The sequence below is a fragment of the Hippocampus comes genome, unplaced genomic scaffold (assembly GCF_001891065.2).
Source record: "Hippocampus comes isolate QL1 unplaced genomic scaffold, H_comes_QL1_v1.1 scaffold69, whole genome shotgun sequence".
NCBI classification, from domain to species: domain Eukaryota; kingdom Metazoa; phylum Chordata; class Actinopteri; order Syngnathiformes; family Syngnathidae; genus Hippocampus; species Hippocampus comes.
Genome location: NW_017805505.1, coordinates 76,313 through 93,204, shown reverse-complemented (window position 1 = coordinate 93,204; position 16,892 = coordinate 76,313). Strand labels below are relative to the sequence as shown.

General features: G+C 42.5%; 1 protein-coding gene across 1 annotated transcript in view; it reads left to right on the top strand.

Moving 5' to 3' along the window:
- lama2 (laminin, alpha 2) overlaps positions 1-16,892 on the top strand; it is a 106,854-nt gene that overhangs the window by 15,171 nt on the left and 74,791 nt on the right. Inside the window, exons 2-7 of the mRNA XM_019877588.1 lie at positions 5,913-6,083; positions 6,233-6,345; positions 13,222-13,273; positions 13,688-13,878; positions 15,994-16,173; positions 16,734-16,823. Coding sequence (XP_019733147.1) covers positions 5,913-6,083; positions 6,233-6,345; positions 13,222-13,273; positions 13,688-13,878; positions 15,994-16,173; positions 16,734-16,823 — 797 coding nt within the window. The remainder of the gene's footprint in view (positions 1-5,912; positions 6,084-6,232; positions 6,346-13,221; positions 13,274-13,687; positions 13,879-15,993; positions 16,174-16,733; positions 16,824-16,892) is intronic.

The following is a 16,892-nucleotide window of genomic DNA, read 5'->3' as shown; positions in this document are numbered from 1 at the left end:
GACAGCCTTTCACATCAATTGCTTTTTGATATTCCTTTTCGGTAATAGATTTCCACCAACGTAATTGAAAAATAGCCGGTGAAATGTCTTTTTTTTTTTTTTTTTTTTTAAATTGAGGCCTTTATCTTTTTTTTCCCCCCCGCGAACCTTAGATCATGACTCTAATCTGATCGTACCAGATGTTCTACCACTGTATTTGTCCCTTAATACACCTCATGAATAAAAGATGAAAAGCTGGTTACAAAAAAATAAAAAATAAAAGAAATAAATAAAGGCAGCAATGATGCAGAGTATTAATGAGTCCTGCTGTGTTCAGTTGGCTGCAGGGATTTAATGAAGCGACTGGATGTTTTCAATTGCGAAAGCAGCTTGTGAGCCTCAGACACAATCTGATCTCATGGTTTCTCATGCTAATTTATGTACATCTGCCCGGTGGGGTCTAGTTGGATTCAAGACATGACTGTATTTACGTTTTAGGTCCTGCTTGTACTTCATTTCAAACATTACTCTGCTACTTTGGGTCTTGACATGATTGCTTTGACATTGAATTCCTCTTTCAAATTGAGTTTATTGTGTAAAGGTAACTTGTTGTTTTTTGGCCATAAGCGATTTTCTTCACCTTTCACTCGGTGACGGTCAGCCTCAACCAGTCTAATTTTTAGACCGTGAAAATGTGTTGCTCTGCACGTGCTAGCGTCTGGAAATTCTTGCCAATGCAATTATCAGGTCCTGCAGTCCTGTGGTCAGGCAGAACTTTCAGAAATATAAAATATATTTAGATATGCGGGTTGAGGTGTATTTGCTGGTCGTAGATGGCTTAAAGGTCACTTTCTATTTGGGGAACCGGTACTCGAGCCTGGCAATGATCACTGATAAGAGGTGATTGTTAAAAAAAAAAAAAAGAACAGGATGGTTTTTGGTTCAGACCGAAAGGTGACCACCCTTCCTTTCGGGCCTTACGAATAAATGTGGCTGAGGAAATCACCGAGCTAAGCATCCATTCATTCATTTCCTTTGGGTGAACGCACAACAATTAGTGGTGACAACCGTCTTGCATTTTATCGGCCACCATTAAAATCCATAGTCAAGCAATTATAACCAACATTTCAGTCACCATAGAAACAAGATAGTGGCCACGTCAAGGTTTTTTTTTTTTCGCATTGTATGGATTGTGTAAAGTTGTTGCTTTTCAAATTCGCTCCATTTTAGACCCTAATGGACAGAAGTCCTTGGAGCTCTTGTAAATGGCCCCACCAGCACCTCCTCCTCAACCTTCAGATATTTGCATTCATCTGAATGCTCTCCAGGCTGGTTAAGATCCCATCCGAATGATTTGGCCATTTGCATTCCAGCATTGTTCCTCCGAGTAACGTCAAGGTTTGAAGTGCACGTGAGAAAAGGATCTTATGATATGCAGAGATCAGAGAGGTCAGGTTGTATGTTTGTGCAGATCTCCGCGTGGGTCGTTTCGCATCAACCGTTTGCTTTGTGCACTCTGATTCTCTTGTATTCATTTGACCAGTTTAATTTTCTGGAAACTAAAAACGGTGAACAACGTTTACGAAATGACACGGAATACTCCATTGAATTTCTTTCTTTTTGTCCCTAAAATCCCTGATGCCCAAGTTGCTTAACAAAATATCCAGATCTGTTGTGCTCTTCAAGTGCTCGCTTATCTGTCCGAGTATCTTGAGGTGATTGCGATGTCCTTTAGAAACAGGAAATGAGTTTTGTTCTCTTCACACAGATAGCGTCGAAGCCACCGAGTTACGAAAGCGGTTTGTTGTTTGCTTGGAGTGGAGTTGAATATCTTCCCAATGGCAAATGATTATTCTGCCCTCTCACTTAACGTTGAAAACAGAAAAATCTGTCTTAGCGTATGGAGCTTTACGCGTACTTTTTCTCCATTCATCTTGGATTTAGCCTCCTCGTTGTGTCCTGACTGAACATTTATCACGACTGTTTGTTTGCCATGTTTATGCTTGTGAATATCTCGAGCTCTGGAGTCTCCAGAAGTCTACAAGAACATCACCAAAAGCGAGGTTTGTTGCTTCCATATATTAATTAAAAAAAAAAATACAGTACAGTGAAATTGGAGTTTAGATTTGGAGTTTTCTATTTTACTTTCTCCCCGAGAGTTCTTTGTCCATGAAGTGAATTGACTTGGACCGATCCCTTAGTTGCTCCTCAGCATTTTCCATCGCTGGCTTGATACTCGCGCACAACTTTACATGCAGATGAATTCGCATCCTCCATACAGTGTGCGTATCGAGGACGATAGTAGTCTCATCCCTCACTCCTCTCCCAGCCTTGACCCTTTTCAACAACGCCATCGTTCTCTGAGAATCCTTCCATCCATCCCGGCATCTTCATCAATCTCTCCGTGTTTTTCCCCGGCCTGTAACGCTGAAGTGCACAGGCTTGGAGGGGCAGACGGAGAGGGAGGTGCACGGAGAGATGATCCCGTCCTTTCCAACCTCCTTTTGATTCCATCACGCTTACATCTTCGCCCCAAAACTCAACAATAACACATCCATCACGCGTACGCATACGGGCAGCATGCGCACGATATGAAGACTCATTTCCTCGCCTGACAGAAAAGGCAAACACTCTTCCCTTGCACAATGTAATAAAGAAACCGTGGGGACATTTTCTCCTTTAATGTAGATTGATCTCCATGACCAATGTCTTGTTTTAGTGACTGTATTGATCAAGTGGCGTGAGTCACTAATCTCTCACCCCCCCCAAGCTTTCTTGAGCCGAGGCACATATTTTGCACCGCGCAAGCGGGTGGCAAAAGTGGTTACACAGATTAATTTTGCACCCTGTATGGATTGTGTAAAGTTGTTGCTTTTCAAATTCGCTCCATTTTAGACCCTAATGGACAGAAGTCCTTGGAGCTCTTGTAAATGGCCCCACCAGCACCTCCTCCTCAACCTTCAGATATTTGCATTCATCTGAATGCTCTCCAGGCTGGTTAAGATCCCATCCGAATGATTTGGCCATTTGCATTCCAGCATTGTTCCTCCGAGTAACGTCAAGGTTTGAAGTGCACGTGAGAAAAGGATCTTATGATATGCAGAGATCAGAGAGGTCAGGTTGTATGTTTGTGCAGATCTCCGCGTGGGTCGTTTCGCATCAACCGTTTGCTTTGTGCACTCTGATTCTCTTTTCCTCCGAGTAACGTCAAGGTTTGAAGTGCACGTGAGAAAAGGATCTTATGATATGCAGAGATCAGAGAGGTCAGGTTGTATGTTTGTGCCGATCTCCGCGTGGGTCGTTTCGTATCAGCCGTTTGCTTTGTGCACTCTGATTCTCTCGTATTCATTTGACCAGTTTAATTTTCTGGAAACTAAAAACGGTGAACAACGTTTACGAAATGACACGGAATACTCCATTGAATTTCTTTCTTTTTGTCCCTAAAATCCCTGATGCCCAAGTTGCTTAACAAAATATCCAGATCTGTTGTGCTCTTCAAGTGCTCGCTTATCTGTCCGAGTATCTTGAGGTGATTGCGATGTCCTTTAGAAACAGGAAATGAGTTTTGTTCTCTTCACACAGATAGCGTCGAAGCCACCGAGTTACGAAAGCGGTTTGTTGTTTGCTTGGAGTGGAGTTGAATATCTTCCCAATGGCAAATGATTATTCTGCCCTCTCACTTAACGTTGAAAACAGAAAAATCTGTCTTAGCGTATGGAGCTTTGCGAGGACTGTTTCTCCATTCATCTTGGATTTAGCCTCCTCGTTGTGTCCTGACTGAACATTTATCACGACTGTTTGTTTGCCATGTTTATGCTTGTGAATATCTCGAGCTCTGGAGTCTCCAGAAGTCTCCAAGAACATCACCAAAAGCGAGGTTTGTAGCATCCATGTATTTATTTTATTTTATTTTTTTAATCCAGTACAGTGAAATTGGAGTTTAGATTTGGAGTTTTCTATTTTACTTTCTCCCCGAGAGTTCTTTGTCCATGAAGTGAATTGACTTGGACCGATCCCTTAGTTGCTCCTCAGCATTTTCCATCGCTGGCTTGATACTCGCGCACAACTTTACATGCAGATGAATTCGCATCCTCCATACAGTGTGAGTATCGAGGACGATAGTAGTCTCATCCCTCACTCCTCTCCCAGCCTTGACCCTTTTCAACAACGCCATCGTTCTCTGAGAATCCTTCCATCCATCCCGGCATCTTCATCAATCTCTCCGTGTTTTTCCCCGGCCTGTAACGCTGAAGTGCACAGGCTTGGAGGGGCAGACGGAGAGGGAGGTGCACGGAGAGATGATCCCGTCCTTTCCAACCTCCTTTTGATTCCATCACGCTTACATCTTCGCCCCAAAACTCAACAATAACACATCCATCACGCGTACGCATACGGGCAGCATGCGCACGATATGAAGACTCATTTCCTCGCCTGACAGAAAAGGCAAACACTCTTCCCTTGCACAATGTAATAAAGAAACCGTGGGGACATTTTCTCCTTTAATGTAGATTGATCTCCATGACCAATGTCTTGTTTTAGTGACTGTATTGATCAAGTGGCGTGAGTCACTAATCTCTCACCCCCCCCAAGCTTTCTTGAGCCGAGGCACATATTTTGCACCGCGCAAGCGGGTGGCAAAAGTGGTTACACAGATTAATTTTGCACCCTCTGCCATCTGGTGAAAGAGCATTTCATTGTTCTGCCTGTCACCGGACGTCATGGAGATGGATTGACTTGAACTTTTTTTTAAAAACGTCATGAACCTTTACGGTGACATCATCATTCTTCCTTGAGCCCCGCAAAGTTGTGCAGACGCATACTTTCAGACCCGTCTAATCCCCCAGATCTAGGTAAAAGTATGATACCATCGCCTTTAATATGTTAACGAAAAACATATTTTGATATTGTATCATGAGTCAGAATGTCAGAAGCTTTTAGTTATTTCTTGGCAATCAGCTCAACCAACAAACAGGTCCCTGGTAAGATTCCCCAACCCAAACAAGTAATAAAGCGACACCGGGGTTCTTTGATTTTTTTTTTTTTTTTTAGGGCAGGCAGACAAGAAGGATTTGCGAAGAACCTGAAGGCAAAATGTCATTGTGTGCCTGACATTCACCGGGTTTGAAATCCGATCCCCGTCTCCAATGTTTTGCCACCTTTTTGTTTAACATGAAAAGGGAGCCGAGGCAAGTTTTACCCATGAAAGCAAAATGGAACATTCACAGCAGGTTGCTATGGCAGCCACTGCAGACGGAAACCCAGAAGAATCTTTCAGAATAGTTGATTGAAAATATCCTAATTTTGCCCTGCGTTGTTTTCATTCTGCAACGATGATAAGATACATCCCAGGATGCACTGGGACACATCATCGGTGATGTGCCTGAGATCATCTGGGCATTCGGGTCTTCCAACATTGTACCCCCTTCCCTCAGATGAGCCGGCCAGGGTTGATCAGACCCCGGTTTGTGTCCAAGTAGCATTGGATCCCAAATCGCTCCTCTCGATCCAGAACCATCTAGAGGCTCTCTCTGCTGCCTCCATGGTATCCTTTGTTTGTGTAAAAATTCTATTATGCAGCATCGAAGTCTCCAAGAACATCACCAAAAGCGAGGTTTGTAGCATCCATGTATTTATTTTATTTTATTTTTTTAATCCGGATATTTGCTCTTCCATGGTTGTCATGTAACGTGCGTGTGTCTGTTGTTTGCCTGACTGTCACATGTTTAGGAGTGAACTTAATTCTGGTATTTGCTTATTTTGAATGAAGTGATTTATGCTTAGTTGGAGTTTAAAAAAAACAAGTATGCAACTCTATTGTTTTCCGGGGAAATTCTTCTACTCACATTATGCTTTGTTTTCAGTACCTGTCACGATTCCTCGCTTGTCGTATGAACTGTAATTTTCTCTTTCTCTTTTTTTTTTTTAAATCCCAGGTTTATTCCCGGCGGTTTTGAACTTGGCATCCATGGCAGATATTACAACCAACGCTACATGTGGTCTATCTGGTCCAGAGATGTTCTGTAAACTAGTAGAACATGTACCAGGTCAGCCTGTCACAAACGCACAATGTCGAATCTGCAATCAGAACAGTGCGAAACCATTTGGTAAGAAAGAGTCTCACTCACACACGCACTTTCAAAGTGTAAAATGTCGCTGACGATAAAATTGGTCACTAATTCATCACCGTAGATGTGACTTGAAATGGTTCAAAGGAAATTTGTGGAGGATGACTGCCATGTCTCTCTATCGACAGAGCGTCACCCCATCGAATACGCTATCGACGGGACGAACCGTTGGTGGCAAAGTCCCTCCATCAAGAATGGAATGGAATACCACTATGTGACTATCACGCTGGACTTGAAACAGGTAGCAAACGAGCACTTGTACACTTTCACGATACTGCTTTTATATATATGGGCACTGCTCAACCTCGCTTTGATACCGCAAGATTCATCCCGTTCGGGTTATCTTCAAAACAGCTGACACGGGTTCTAAAATCAGGTCACGGGGGCTCCCAGTTGGCGACCCATCCTGTGCAGTGACCCTTCGTCTCCTCCTTTGTCCCAGTCAAGCTTCCATAGAGCGCCACAGAGAACTGATTGAAAATTGATTATAACAGTTGACTGCGGGCTTGGCAGTTGACGACAATCATCATCTTGCTCCATTTGCCGTGCACACATTCTTTAAAAGCTTTTTAATGCGAGAGACATTCTTTCTTGGCGACCACCTCCTGACGGTCCAGCACTCTTATTTTTTCGAATGACATCTTTTCGAGAGTAACGAGCGATGCTTGAGACCTTGCTCCTGGAGCGTCGCTGGCAAATGTGCGCCGGATGTTGTTAATTTAGATGGCTGTGTGATACCCACATTTAATATTGTGTACAGCTTGTTTTGAACTCGGGTAGCGCTTGTAAAATGTTAATTAAAATATTGTTCGTGATAAATGCAAGCGATGTTTCTGACATCATATCTAAAGGGAAATTGACTTTTGGGGCAGTACCAATCTTGCCTCGTGAATTTTGCCTGCCAACACAGGGCATAAGTAGGAATAAGACCCTTTTTTTTGTCTCAGTTTTCAGGAAAGCGACAGAATGTTGAGCCCTAAACATTGCATCATCAAAGAGTGCAAGCCATTTATCACCACTTGAGACTGGTCATTTATTTGTAAAAATGTTGAGATTGAGCACTGTGAAAACAAATTTGACGACAACCTTACTTGTGCTTTTATAAGACTTTGCTTCAAGCGTGGTGCAGCAAGGCATGACTCTTTCTTTGACAGTGTAGCATTAGCATATGGATATATAGTATATGCGGGCCATTTCACAATTCAGGTAAATTGCCGTTATTATAGAAATTATACATGGACAGCTTGATGAATGTGGCCTAATGATACATAGGCCGCACTGATTCGGGGAGGCGGGAGCAGAAGCTTTCAGAGCGATTGGGAACCTGACAGCAGCTGTCCGTCAAAGCACTTTTAATATCGACGTTTCCTGAAGACCATAAGCACAAACCCTTGCACGCAAAATGATATCTTTGAATGTATAAAACATATTAAGTGTTGTTTTTCCTCCACAGGGACTTTGACTAAAATTGAGGGTTGCATCAAAAGCATGAAACTTTATGGGGAGCATGTTGCAGCAGCTCAGGCCAATGCAAAAAAGTGCGAGAGATTGCAGCATCTGTTGTCCTGAGCAAGACGATTTCAAAGCTTAAGGCCAAAAATATCGACCGAGCTCGCCTTTTTTTTTTTTTTCTAAATATGCCTTTAAGTGTATGCACGGCACACACAACCGCATACGTTCACGGAACATTTCCCTTTTGTAATGTTTTATCCAGAGGCATCGATCTCTCTCTGTCTTGCTCTTCTGCAGGCTCTTCATTACTAAAGCAGACGTGGAAAACACTAATAAAAACAGTTTCCGTTTCGTATTTCTTTATTTTCTTTTCATACAGAGTCCTATTTGAATATGCTTTTTCTATACACTGTTCTGCATAGTACTGCAGCATTCAAAATGCGCATAAACAGGGTAGCAACACAACTCCGCAGTGAATATCTGCTACTAAGTTTGGCGAGTACAAACATTGGATGTGTCACACGATTAAGAAGGGGGCCAAAAAACACTTGGTGAGTCCAGTGAGATGTTAACACATTTCCAGTGACAGTAAATTTTTAGGCTGCTGTCTTGTGGCATATGCACCTGTCAGCTTGTCTCTTGTTTTTAATGTTCGCATCCTACAACTCACTTCACTGATATGACTGTTGTCATTCTCCTAATTAACTCTCACGCCTTCGCTTTCGGTCTTTTGAACGGTTCATTTCCAAGTCACATTTTTCGTAGGTTTCCAGTTTTACAAGGCAGCCACTGCAGACGGAAACCCAGAAGAATCTTTCAGAATAGTTGATTGAAAATATCCTAATTTTGCCCTGCGTTGTTTTCATTCTGCAACGATGATAAGATACATCCCAGGATGCACTGGGACACATCATCGGTGATGTGCCTGAGATCATCTGGGCATTCGGGTCTTCCAACATTGTACCCCCTTCCCTCAGATGAGCCGGCCAGGGTTGATCAGACCCCGGTTTGTGTCCAAGTAGCATTGGATCCCAAATCGCTCCTCTCGATCCAGAACCATCTAGAGGCTCTCTCTGCTGCCTCCATGGTATCCTTTGTTTGTGTAAAAATTCTATTATGCAGCATCTTTGGTCATGAACTGACAAGTTAAAAAAAAAAAAAAAGATGCACTGACTAGATCAAACAGATTTTAAAGGCCGTTAAAATAATTGATGACAAAATGTCTTCGAAGCACACCGCAGCCGTCCAGATGCGATCGATTCAATTCGCTGAGAATGAAATTGAAATGGATGAATGGGAATAGTCACACGTACTCGAGTTATATTTTTAGACCCCCCGGTCATTATCGATTGTTGTTCTTTCATATTTGACATCAGCAACAGCACAACGGAGCTATATGGAGAACGATTTATGTGTGAGAATATGTACATTTAGAAGCGATCATTTGGACGTCTCGAATGTTCTTCACAGCTCAACAGTGTCGACATCTGCTGCAACAGCTGTGCGCATCTGGACACACACAGACACTCGCAGCCCTTTCCTCCACTCGCGGTTCACACGTTCCCCCGGTTTACGACTGGACTTCATTTCTGTGTCTGTCTTGATGTTTTCATATCATCGCACCTGTTTAAATATGACTTGGCCTGTTCAGACCAGACTCGGATATTTGCTCTTCCATGGTTGTCATGTAACGTGCGTGTGTCTGTTGTTTGCCTGACTGTCACATGTTTAGGAGTGAACTTAATTCTGGTATTTGCTTATTTTGAATGAAGTGATTTATGCTTAGTTGGAGTTTAAAAAAAACAAGTATGCAACTCTATTGTTTTCCGGGGAAATTCTTCTACTCACATTATGCTTTGTTTTCAGTACCTGTCACGATTCCTCGCTTGTCGTATGAACTGTAATTTTCTCTTTCTCTTTTTTTTTTTTAAATCCCAGGTTTATTCCCGGCGGTTTTGAACTTGGCATCCATGGCAGATATTACAACCAACGCTACATGTGGTCTATCTGGTCCAGAGATGTTCTGTAAACTAGTAGAACATGTACCAGGTCAGCCTGTCACAAACGCACAATGTCGAATCTGCAATCAGAACAGTGCGAAACCATTTGGTAAGAAAGAGTCTCACTCACACACGCACTTTCAAAGTGTAAAATGTCGCTGACGATAAAATTGGTCACTAATTCATCACCGTAGATGTGACTTGAAATGGTTCAAAGGAAATTTGTGGAGGATGACTGCCATGTCTCTCTATCGACAGAGCGTCACCCCATCGAATACGCTATCGACGGGACGAACCGTTGGTGGCAAAGTCCCTCCATCAAGAATGGAATGGAATACCACTATGTGACTATCACGCTGGACTTGAAACAGGTAGCAAACGAGCACTTGTACACTTTCACGATACTGCTTTTATATATATGGGCACTGCTCAACCTCGCTTTGATACCGCAAGATTCATCCCGTTCGGGTTATCTTCAAAACAGCTGACACGGGTTCTAAAATCAGGTCACGGGGGCTCCCAGTTGGCGACCCATCCTGTGCAGTGACCCTTCGTCTCCTCCTTTGTCCCAGTCAAGCTTCCATAGAGCGCCACAGAGAACTGATTGAAAATTGATTATAACAGTTGACTGCGGGCTTGGCAGTTGACGACAATCATCATCTTGCTCCATTTGCCGTGCACACATTCTTTAAAAGCTTTTTAATGCGAGAGACATTCTTTCTTGGCGACCACCTCCTGACGGTCCAGCACTCTTATTTTTTCGAATGACATCTTTTCGAGAGTAACGAGCGATGCTTGAGACCTTGCTCCTGGAGCGTCGCTGGCAAATGTGCGCCGGATGTTGTTAATTTAGATGGCTGTGTGATACCCACATTTAATATTGTGTACAGCTTGTTTTGAACTCGGGTAGCGCTTGTAAAATGTTAATTAAAATATTGTTCGTGATAAATGCAAGCGATGTTTCTGACATCATATCTAAAGGGAAATTGACTTTTGGGGCAGTACCAATCTTGCCTCGTGAATTTTGCCTGCCAACACAGGGCATAAGTAGGAATAAGACCCTTTTTTTTGTCTCAGTTTTCAGGAAAGCGACAGAATGTTGAGCCCTAAACATTGCATCATCAAAGAGTGCAAGCCATTTATCACCACTTGAGACTGGTCATTTATTTGTAAAAATGTTGAGATTGAGCACTGTGAAAACAAATTTGACGACAACCTTACTTGTGCTTTTATAAGACTTTGCTTCAAGCGTGGTGCAGCAAGGCATGACTCTTTCTTTGACAGTGTAGCATTAGCATATGGATATATAGTATATGCGGGCCATTTCACAATTCAGGTAAATTGCCGTTATTATAGAAATTATACATGGACAGCTTGATGAATGTGGCCTAATGATACATAGGCCGCACTGATTCGGGGAGGCGGGAGCAGAAGCTTTCAGAGCGATTGGGAACCTGACAGCAGCTGTCCGTCAAAGCACTTTTAATATCGACGTTTCCTGAAGACCATAAGCACAAACCCTTGCACGCAAAATGATATCTTTGAATGTATAAAACATATTAAGTGTTGTTTTTCCTCCACAGGGACTTTGACTAAAATTGAGGGTTGCATCAAAAGCATGAAACTTTATGGGGAGCATGTTGCAGCAGCTCAGGCCAATGCAAAAAAGTGCGAGAGATTGCAGCATCTGTTGTCCTGAGCAAGACGATTTCAAAGCTTAAGGCCAAAAATATCGACCGAGCTCGCCTTTTTTTTTTTTTTCTAAATATGCCTTTAAGTGTATGCACGGCACACACAACCGCATACGTTCACGGAACATTTCCCTTTTGTAATGTTTTATCCAGAGGCATCGATCTCTCTCTGTCTTGCTCTTCTGCAGGCTCTTCATTACTAAAGCAGACGTGGAAAACACTAATAAAAACAGTTTCCGTTTCGTATTTCTTTATTTTCTTTTCATACAGAGTCCTATTTGAATATGCTTTTTCTATACACTGTTCTGCATAGCACTGCAGCATTCAAAATGCGCATAAACAGGGTAGCAACACAACTCCGCAGTGAATATCTGCTACTAAGTTTGGCGAGTACAAACATTGGATGTGTCACACGATTAAGAAGGGGGCCAAAAAACACTTGGTGAGTCCAGTGAGATGTTAACACATTTCCAGTGACAGTAAATTTTTAGGCTGCTGTCTTGTGGCATATGCACCTGTCAGCTTGTCTCTTGTTTTTAATGTTCGCATCCTACAACTCACTTCACTGATATGACTGTTGTCATTCTCCTAATTAACTCTCACGCCTTCGCTTTCGGTCTTTTGAACGGTTCATTTCCAAGTCACATTTTTCGTAGGTTTCCAGTTTTACAAGCCAACAAACATTGTAGCACCACCAGCTGTTCCTCCCCAATTGTTTGTCCAAAAGATCCTGGAGACAACATGAATTCCAGTCCCGTTTTATGGCAGGCGACCCAAATCCACTGGACGCAGGCCTCAAACGGTCAGCTGGAGAAGCAAAACAAACCTTTCAAAGTCTTCATTTGGATCTGATGCGCCATTTTTGCTTGTATAAAGAGTCCATCGTCCTTGATGAGTACTTATTTGTGCTTTAACCAGAAGACTTTTGCTGTCTATGTGTAGCAAATGTCATACAAATATCCACCCATTATGTCTTTTCAAGCCGCCTGTATGTAAGTGTAATGAAAATTGTTGAAAAACGTGGTCTTTCTTTGCGGTTCTCTGTACTCTGGGAAAACATTGTACAAGATAGAGTATCAATGCCTTTTTTTTTCCCTATTCATCCAAGAGAACATTTTTTTAGGTCCCCGGTCACTGATGTTAGCGCAGAGGGCCTGGCTATCAGACAATGTTCTGTTCTCGTTGGCTCTAAACATGTTTGTCCTGATGGAGGGTCAGGCCTCAAATTCTTGCACAGGAAACTCATCCCAGTTATGACTTACCATAATGCCTTGATTATTTGATTAAAGTGTGACTCCTTTCCCCCCCGAATCTTGTCTGACCCAAGCGCGGCATATGCTTTGCTACACACTCGATTGTTCTATTTGATGTGAATACACGTGAAAGTCATTCTTTTGTCGTGGCTACGGGTAACTGCGATCGGCTTACTCTGCAACGTTCTCTTCTCGCTTACACACAGACAAAGGCAGTGGCTGCTTGGATCACTGCAATGGGGTGACACGGCTGCCCACATCAAAAGATGAGACTCGCATTGACTTGAGTTTGGATTCTTGTCTATTACCCTACTTGATGGTGTTTACAAAATCGAATGAGCAGTTTTAGAGATGCCGTTCTAGAAGTCCTTTTTGGTCCTTTAACATACCAAAGTTTTCATTGAAATGATCAGTGTGAACTTCTTTATTTTGCACAATGATACTTTAATAGGATTAGGGGGATCCAAACTGGAACCTTCCGGTCTCGAAAGCAACGTCCAACTTTCTCATCCAAGAAAGCCCCTCCAACACCAGTGGTCCTTAAAAAAATGATTATCCTCTTAACTGAAAGAGTTTTTGTAGCATCGAAATGCCATGGATTGGTGGTCTGGCTTCTCGACACTTTCTGAAGTGAGATAAACCTGTAGTCATCATCATCTGGATGTAAACAAAACGTGGTGTTCAAACCAGTTTCACTCATTCTTCTTCTTTATGTTGTCAGATTTTCCAGATAGCCTACGTGATCATTAAAGCTGCCAACTCGCCTCGCCCGGGTAAGCGTTTTCACTACATCATTAGTATTGAAGCAGCCCGCCACATTACTTTGATTTTTGGCACGCAATCTGGAGCACATACAGTATCCAAGAAGCTCCATAAGAAGCACAGGAAAACATTTCAGAAAAATGAACAATGCATTTTTGGTCTTTTTCCACGAATAATTAAGTCAGATTATGGAGAATGATGGGATTGAGGTCCACCCCCCCCCCCCAAAAAAACGCTTCAGGCTGCAGTCTGTAAAGAAAATGATTGCTGTTCAGACACAAATTAGTTCAGCATGGACCTTAATTGCCTTGGGAATACAATGAAATATCATATCATAGAAGGTGATGACAATGTAGGTCATACTTTGGTCAACATGCATTTCCGGATGCGTTCCCTCCGCTTAAATATCTCTCTCTTCTCTGCAGGAAACTGGATTTTGGAGCGTTCAATAGATGGCGAGACCTATGAGCCGTGGCAGTTCTTCGCCCTCACAGATACGGAGTGCCTGACCAGATTCAACATAAATCCAAGGACAGGACCTCCGTCATACACCAAAGACGATGAAGTTATCTGCACATCTTTCTATTCGAAGATCCATCCTTTGGAGAATGGAGAGGTAACATTACTTTTTTTTTTAAGTAAAAAAGAGTGAGCAGTGAGTGTCTCGATTGTCAAACATTGCACTTTTCACACAGCGCCTCTGTTCGGTACCAACCAAGTGCAATTGCGTGGAAGTGGTTGATAGAAAAACACTTCAGCTGTGTTTCATTTCGGGGAGTTGACCGTTTTAAACCATATTATGGCGAGCTGAATTGAACTGCATCTCTTGGTGTAAACATGAATTAACACAATATGGTTACTGACAGATACGTTCATTGATGTCCGTAGATGCTTTGTATTGACTTTGTCTTGCCCTCAAAGCTTCAAAAAAGACTGGACAGGTAATTTTTCCGATCAATTTTTTTTTTTTTAATCTTGTGCTACAAGTTATTATGTTGCGCACATTGCCCAATATAGTAATCACCTTAAGGGAATGAAGTTTTGTTAACCAAGGTTATTGATGAAAGATTTGTGGAAGCAAATGGGCATCGAACCACATTCTTTGTGTGACGAGGCCACAATACTGCTTCAAAACACATTTGATGAGCCCTACTCATTAAGTCCATTGTGGTTCTGTTTTGTTTAACTGTATTGCCTGCGTTATTGATGTGTAGTTTAGTTTTGTTTTTTTTTTGCTAAAGATTTGTGTCTCCGTGTTCAGTGCGCAGACTCACAAATAGATTATGTTTAATGAAAAGTAATTGGTGTGTTGTTTCTGTTTTTTTTCTCTGATAGCAGAGGACATTCAAAACATGATTTTTGTTTTTTCTTAAGTGATCATTAAAACCATAATCATTTCAGGCAACAATAGATTTTTACTTTAGTGAAGTCATTATGGGCGGCTTCATTCCGGCTCCGGCTTTCCTGTGCGGAGTTTGCATGTTCTCCCCGTGCCTGCGTGGCTTTTGTCCGGGTGTTGCGGTTTCCTCCCACGTTCCAAAAACATGCATGCATTGTCTTGCTACAATTATGTGTGGATGCTAAAAGTGGCGTAGCGGTCTTAAGTGACATTAATGAACCGAAGGCATCAGGACACACAATGGGCTACATTTCCATTTCCAACATAGGCCTCTAATTGTAGTCGCCCGTCTGGATATGTGTGCACATTTTCCCCATGAGTGTGAATGTTTGTCTTTTTTTTTTTTTCGAGTGTGTTTGTCCTGTGTATGTTTGTGTGCGCGTGTGTGTCCTGTGGGGAGCGCACCGGAGGGGGTGTGAGCGAGGAGATGTCAAGAGCTGCAAGTAACGGAGGAGTCTGAATGTGCCGTGTGTGTGTGCATGCGCGCTTGTGGTTGACAGTTCCCTAGCTGTCTGATCGCAGTGCAACTATAATGAGTCAGAGGCGATGTGTCTTTCTCTCACACACACACACACACACACATGCATTCGCAGTGTCACTCATAACACATTCACACCTACACAGCCATCGCCTTCGTTACTTCCAAGCGTGCGTCTTGCACCCATCCAGTATTCTCCTCCTCTCCTCAACACACTTTTGGCACAATTGACGACTTTTTGGCACATGCCAAATGTTGCTTTTGGCCACATTTGTGAGACGGCTGACAGAAGTTCTCCTCTCTCTCACTGTGTGGCTGCTTGCTTACATTGCTCTAACCGGACATCAATGCAGTCAGTCCATGTTTATACTATACATGTGTGACATTATGTCCCAGAGTGCTACCAGATAAATGCTCCTCGGTTTTCTCCACATTCTTAGCAGTCAAACAAGTGTCAAACGTACTCAACTCTAACATGTTTTCTTGCGACTGACCCAAGTATGAAAAAAATGTGGTTGTTTTATCCAAAACTATGCAAAAGGCTGGGTCGAATTGACCCAAGTACGAAATAATTTGGTTGTTTTGTACAAAACAATCCAGAAAGTGAGTTCAAATTGACCCAAGTAGCAGGGCGTTCTATTTTTGACCAAACATGGGATATTAACATCCAGTCGAGTCGACGCATATTTGTGAAGGTGTGTTTTGATGTGGCTGTCCTTTCCCCCGCCGACCAATCTGTTACCCGTGACGCCTCTGACCTCTGCCACTCTCCGTCACTCGAAAAGACTCGATGTTTGCCTTCTGTTTCATTCGGTCGTCCCATGTCACGATTTATCCATCTTTCCCTCGTATAGATCCACACGTCTTTAATCAATGGGCGTCCAAGTGCAGATGACCCATCCCCGACCCTGCTGAACTTCACCTCTGCCCGCTACATCAGGCTGGTGTTTCAGAGGATCCGAACGCTCAATGCAGACCTCATGACGCTAACACTTCATGACCCCAGAGACATCGATCCCATCGTGACGAGACGGGTGAAGCTTATTTATTATTATTATATATGGTTTTTTTTTTTTAATCCTAGTCGTATGGACACATACTTTATCTGTCAGTGTGGAAAGGGATTTTAAGTTTAAAAAATTTTAAGCCATTCAACATATCTTATTATTGGGCCCTGGAAAAGTTTGTTTATTCCTCCAATGTATTAATGTGTGGCCAACATGAAAACCAGAAGGCTACTTATGAGTGGCGAAAAACGAGCCGCTGTACCTGAAATAAAAGATGAACTATTGATCAATCGTCACGTTTCAATCAACAGCAAAAATAAAAGAATTGTACCTCCCTGTTCCAATTCTTTAGGGGGGGAGTGAAAGGTCAAGTCAATGAATCTCAATGCTAAACACAATTTGAAAGGTTGTCTCGGTTGCGCCGCAAATACTATAAAGCACCAAAGTGGCTTAGAATGACTCACCAAGATAATTATTTTGCTATTAAGGGTGCTACTTCAAGGTTTTTTTTGTTTGTCGGTGAATGTCATCACTGTGTCAGCAAATGTCAACACACTCATGAATGCTCTCCTGTTGTTTCTCCTCAGTACTACTATTCCATTAAGGATATTTCAGTGGGAGGGATGTGCATCTGTTATGGTCACGCAAAGGCTTGTCCACTCAACAGTTTCACCAAGGTAAAGCACGAAACTCCTTCACATTTCAAGACAACATACTTTCTTATCATAACGTGAAGAAAAAAAAAA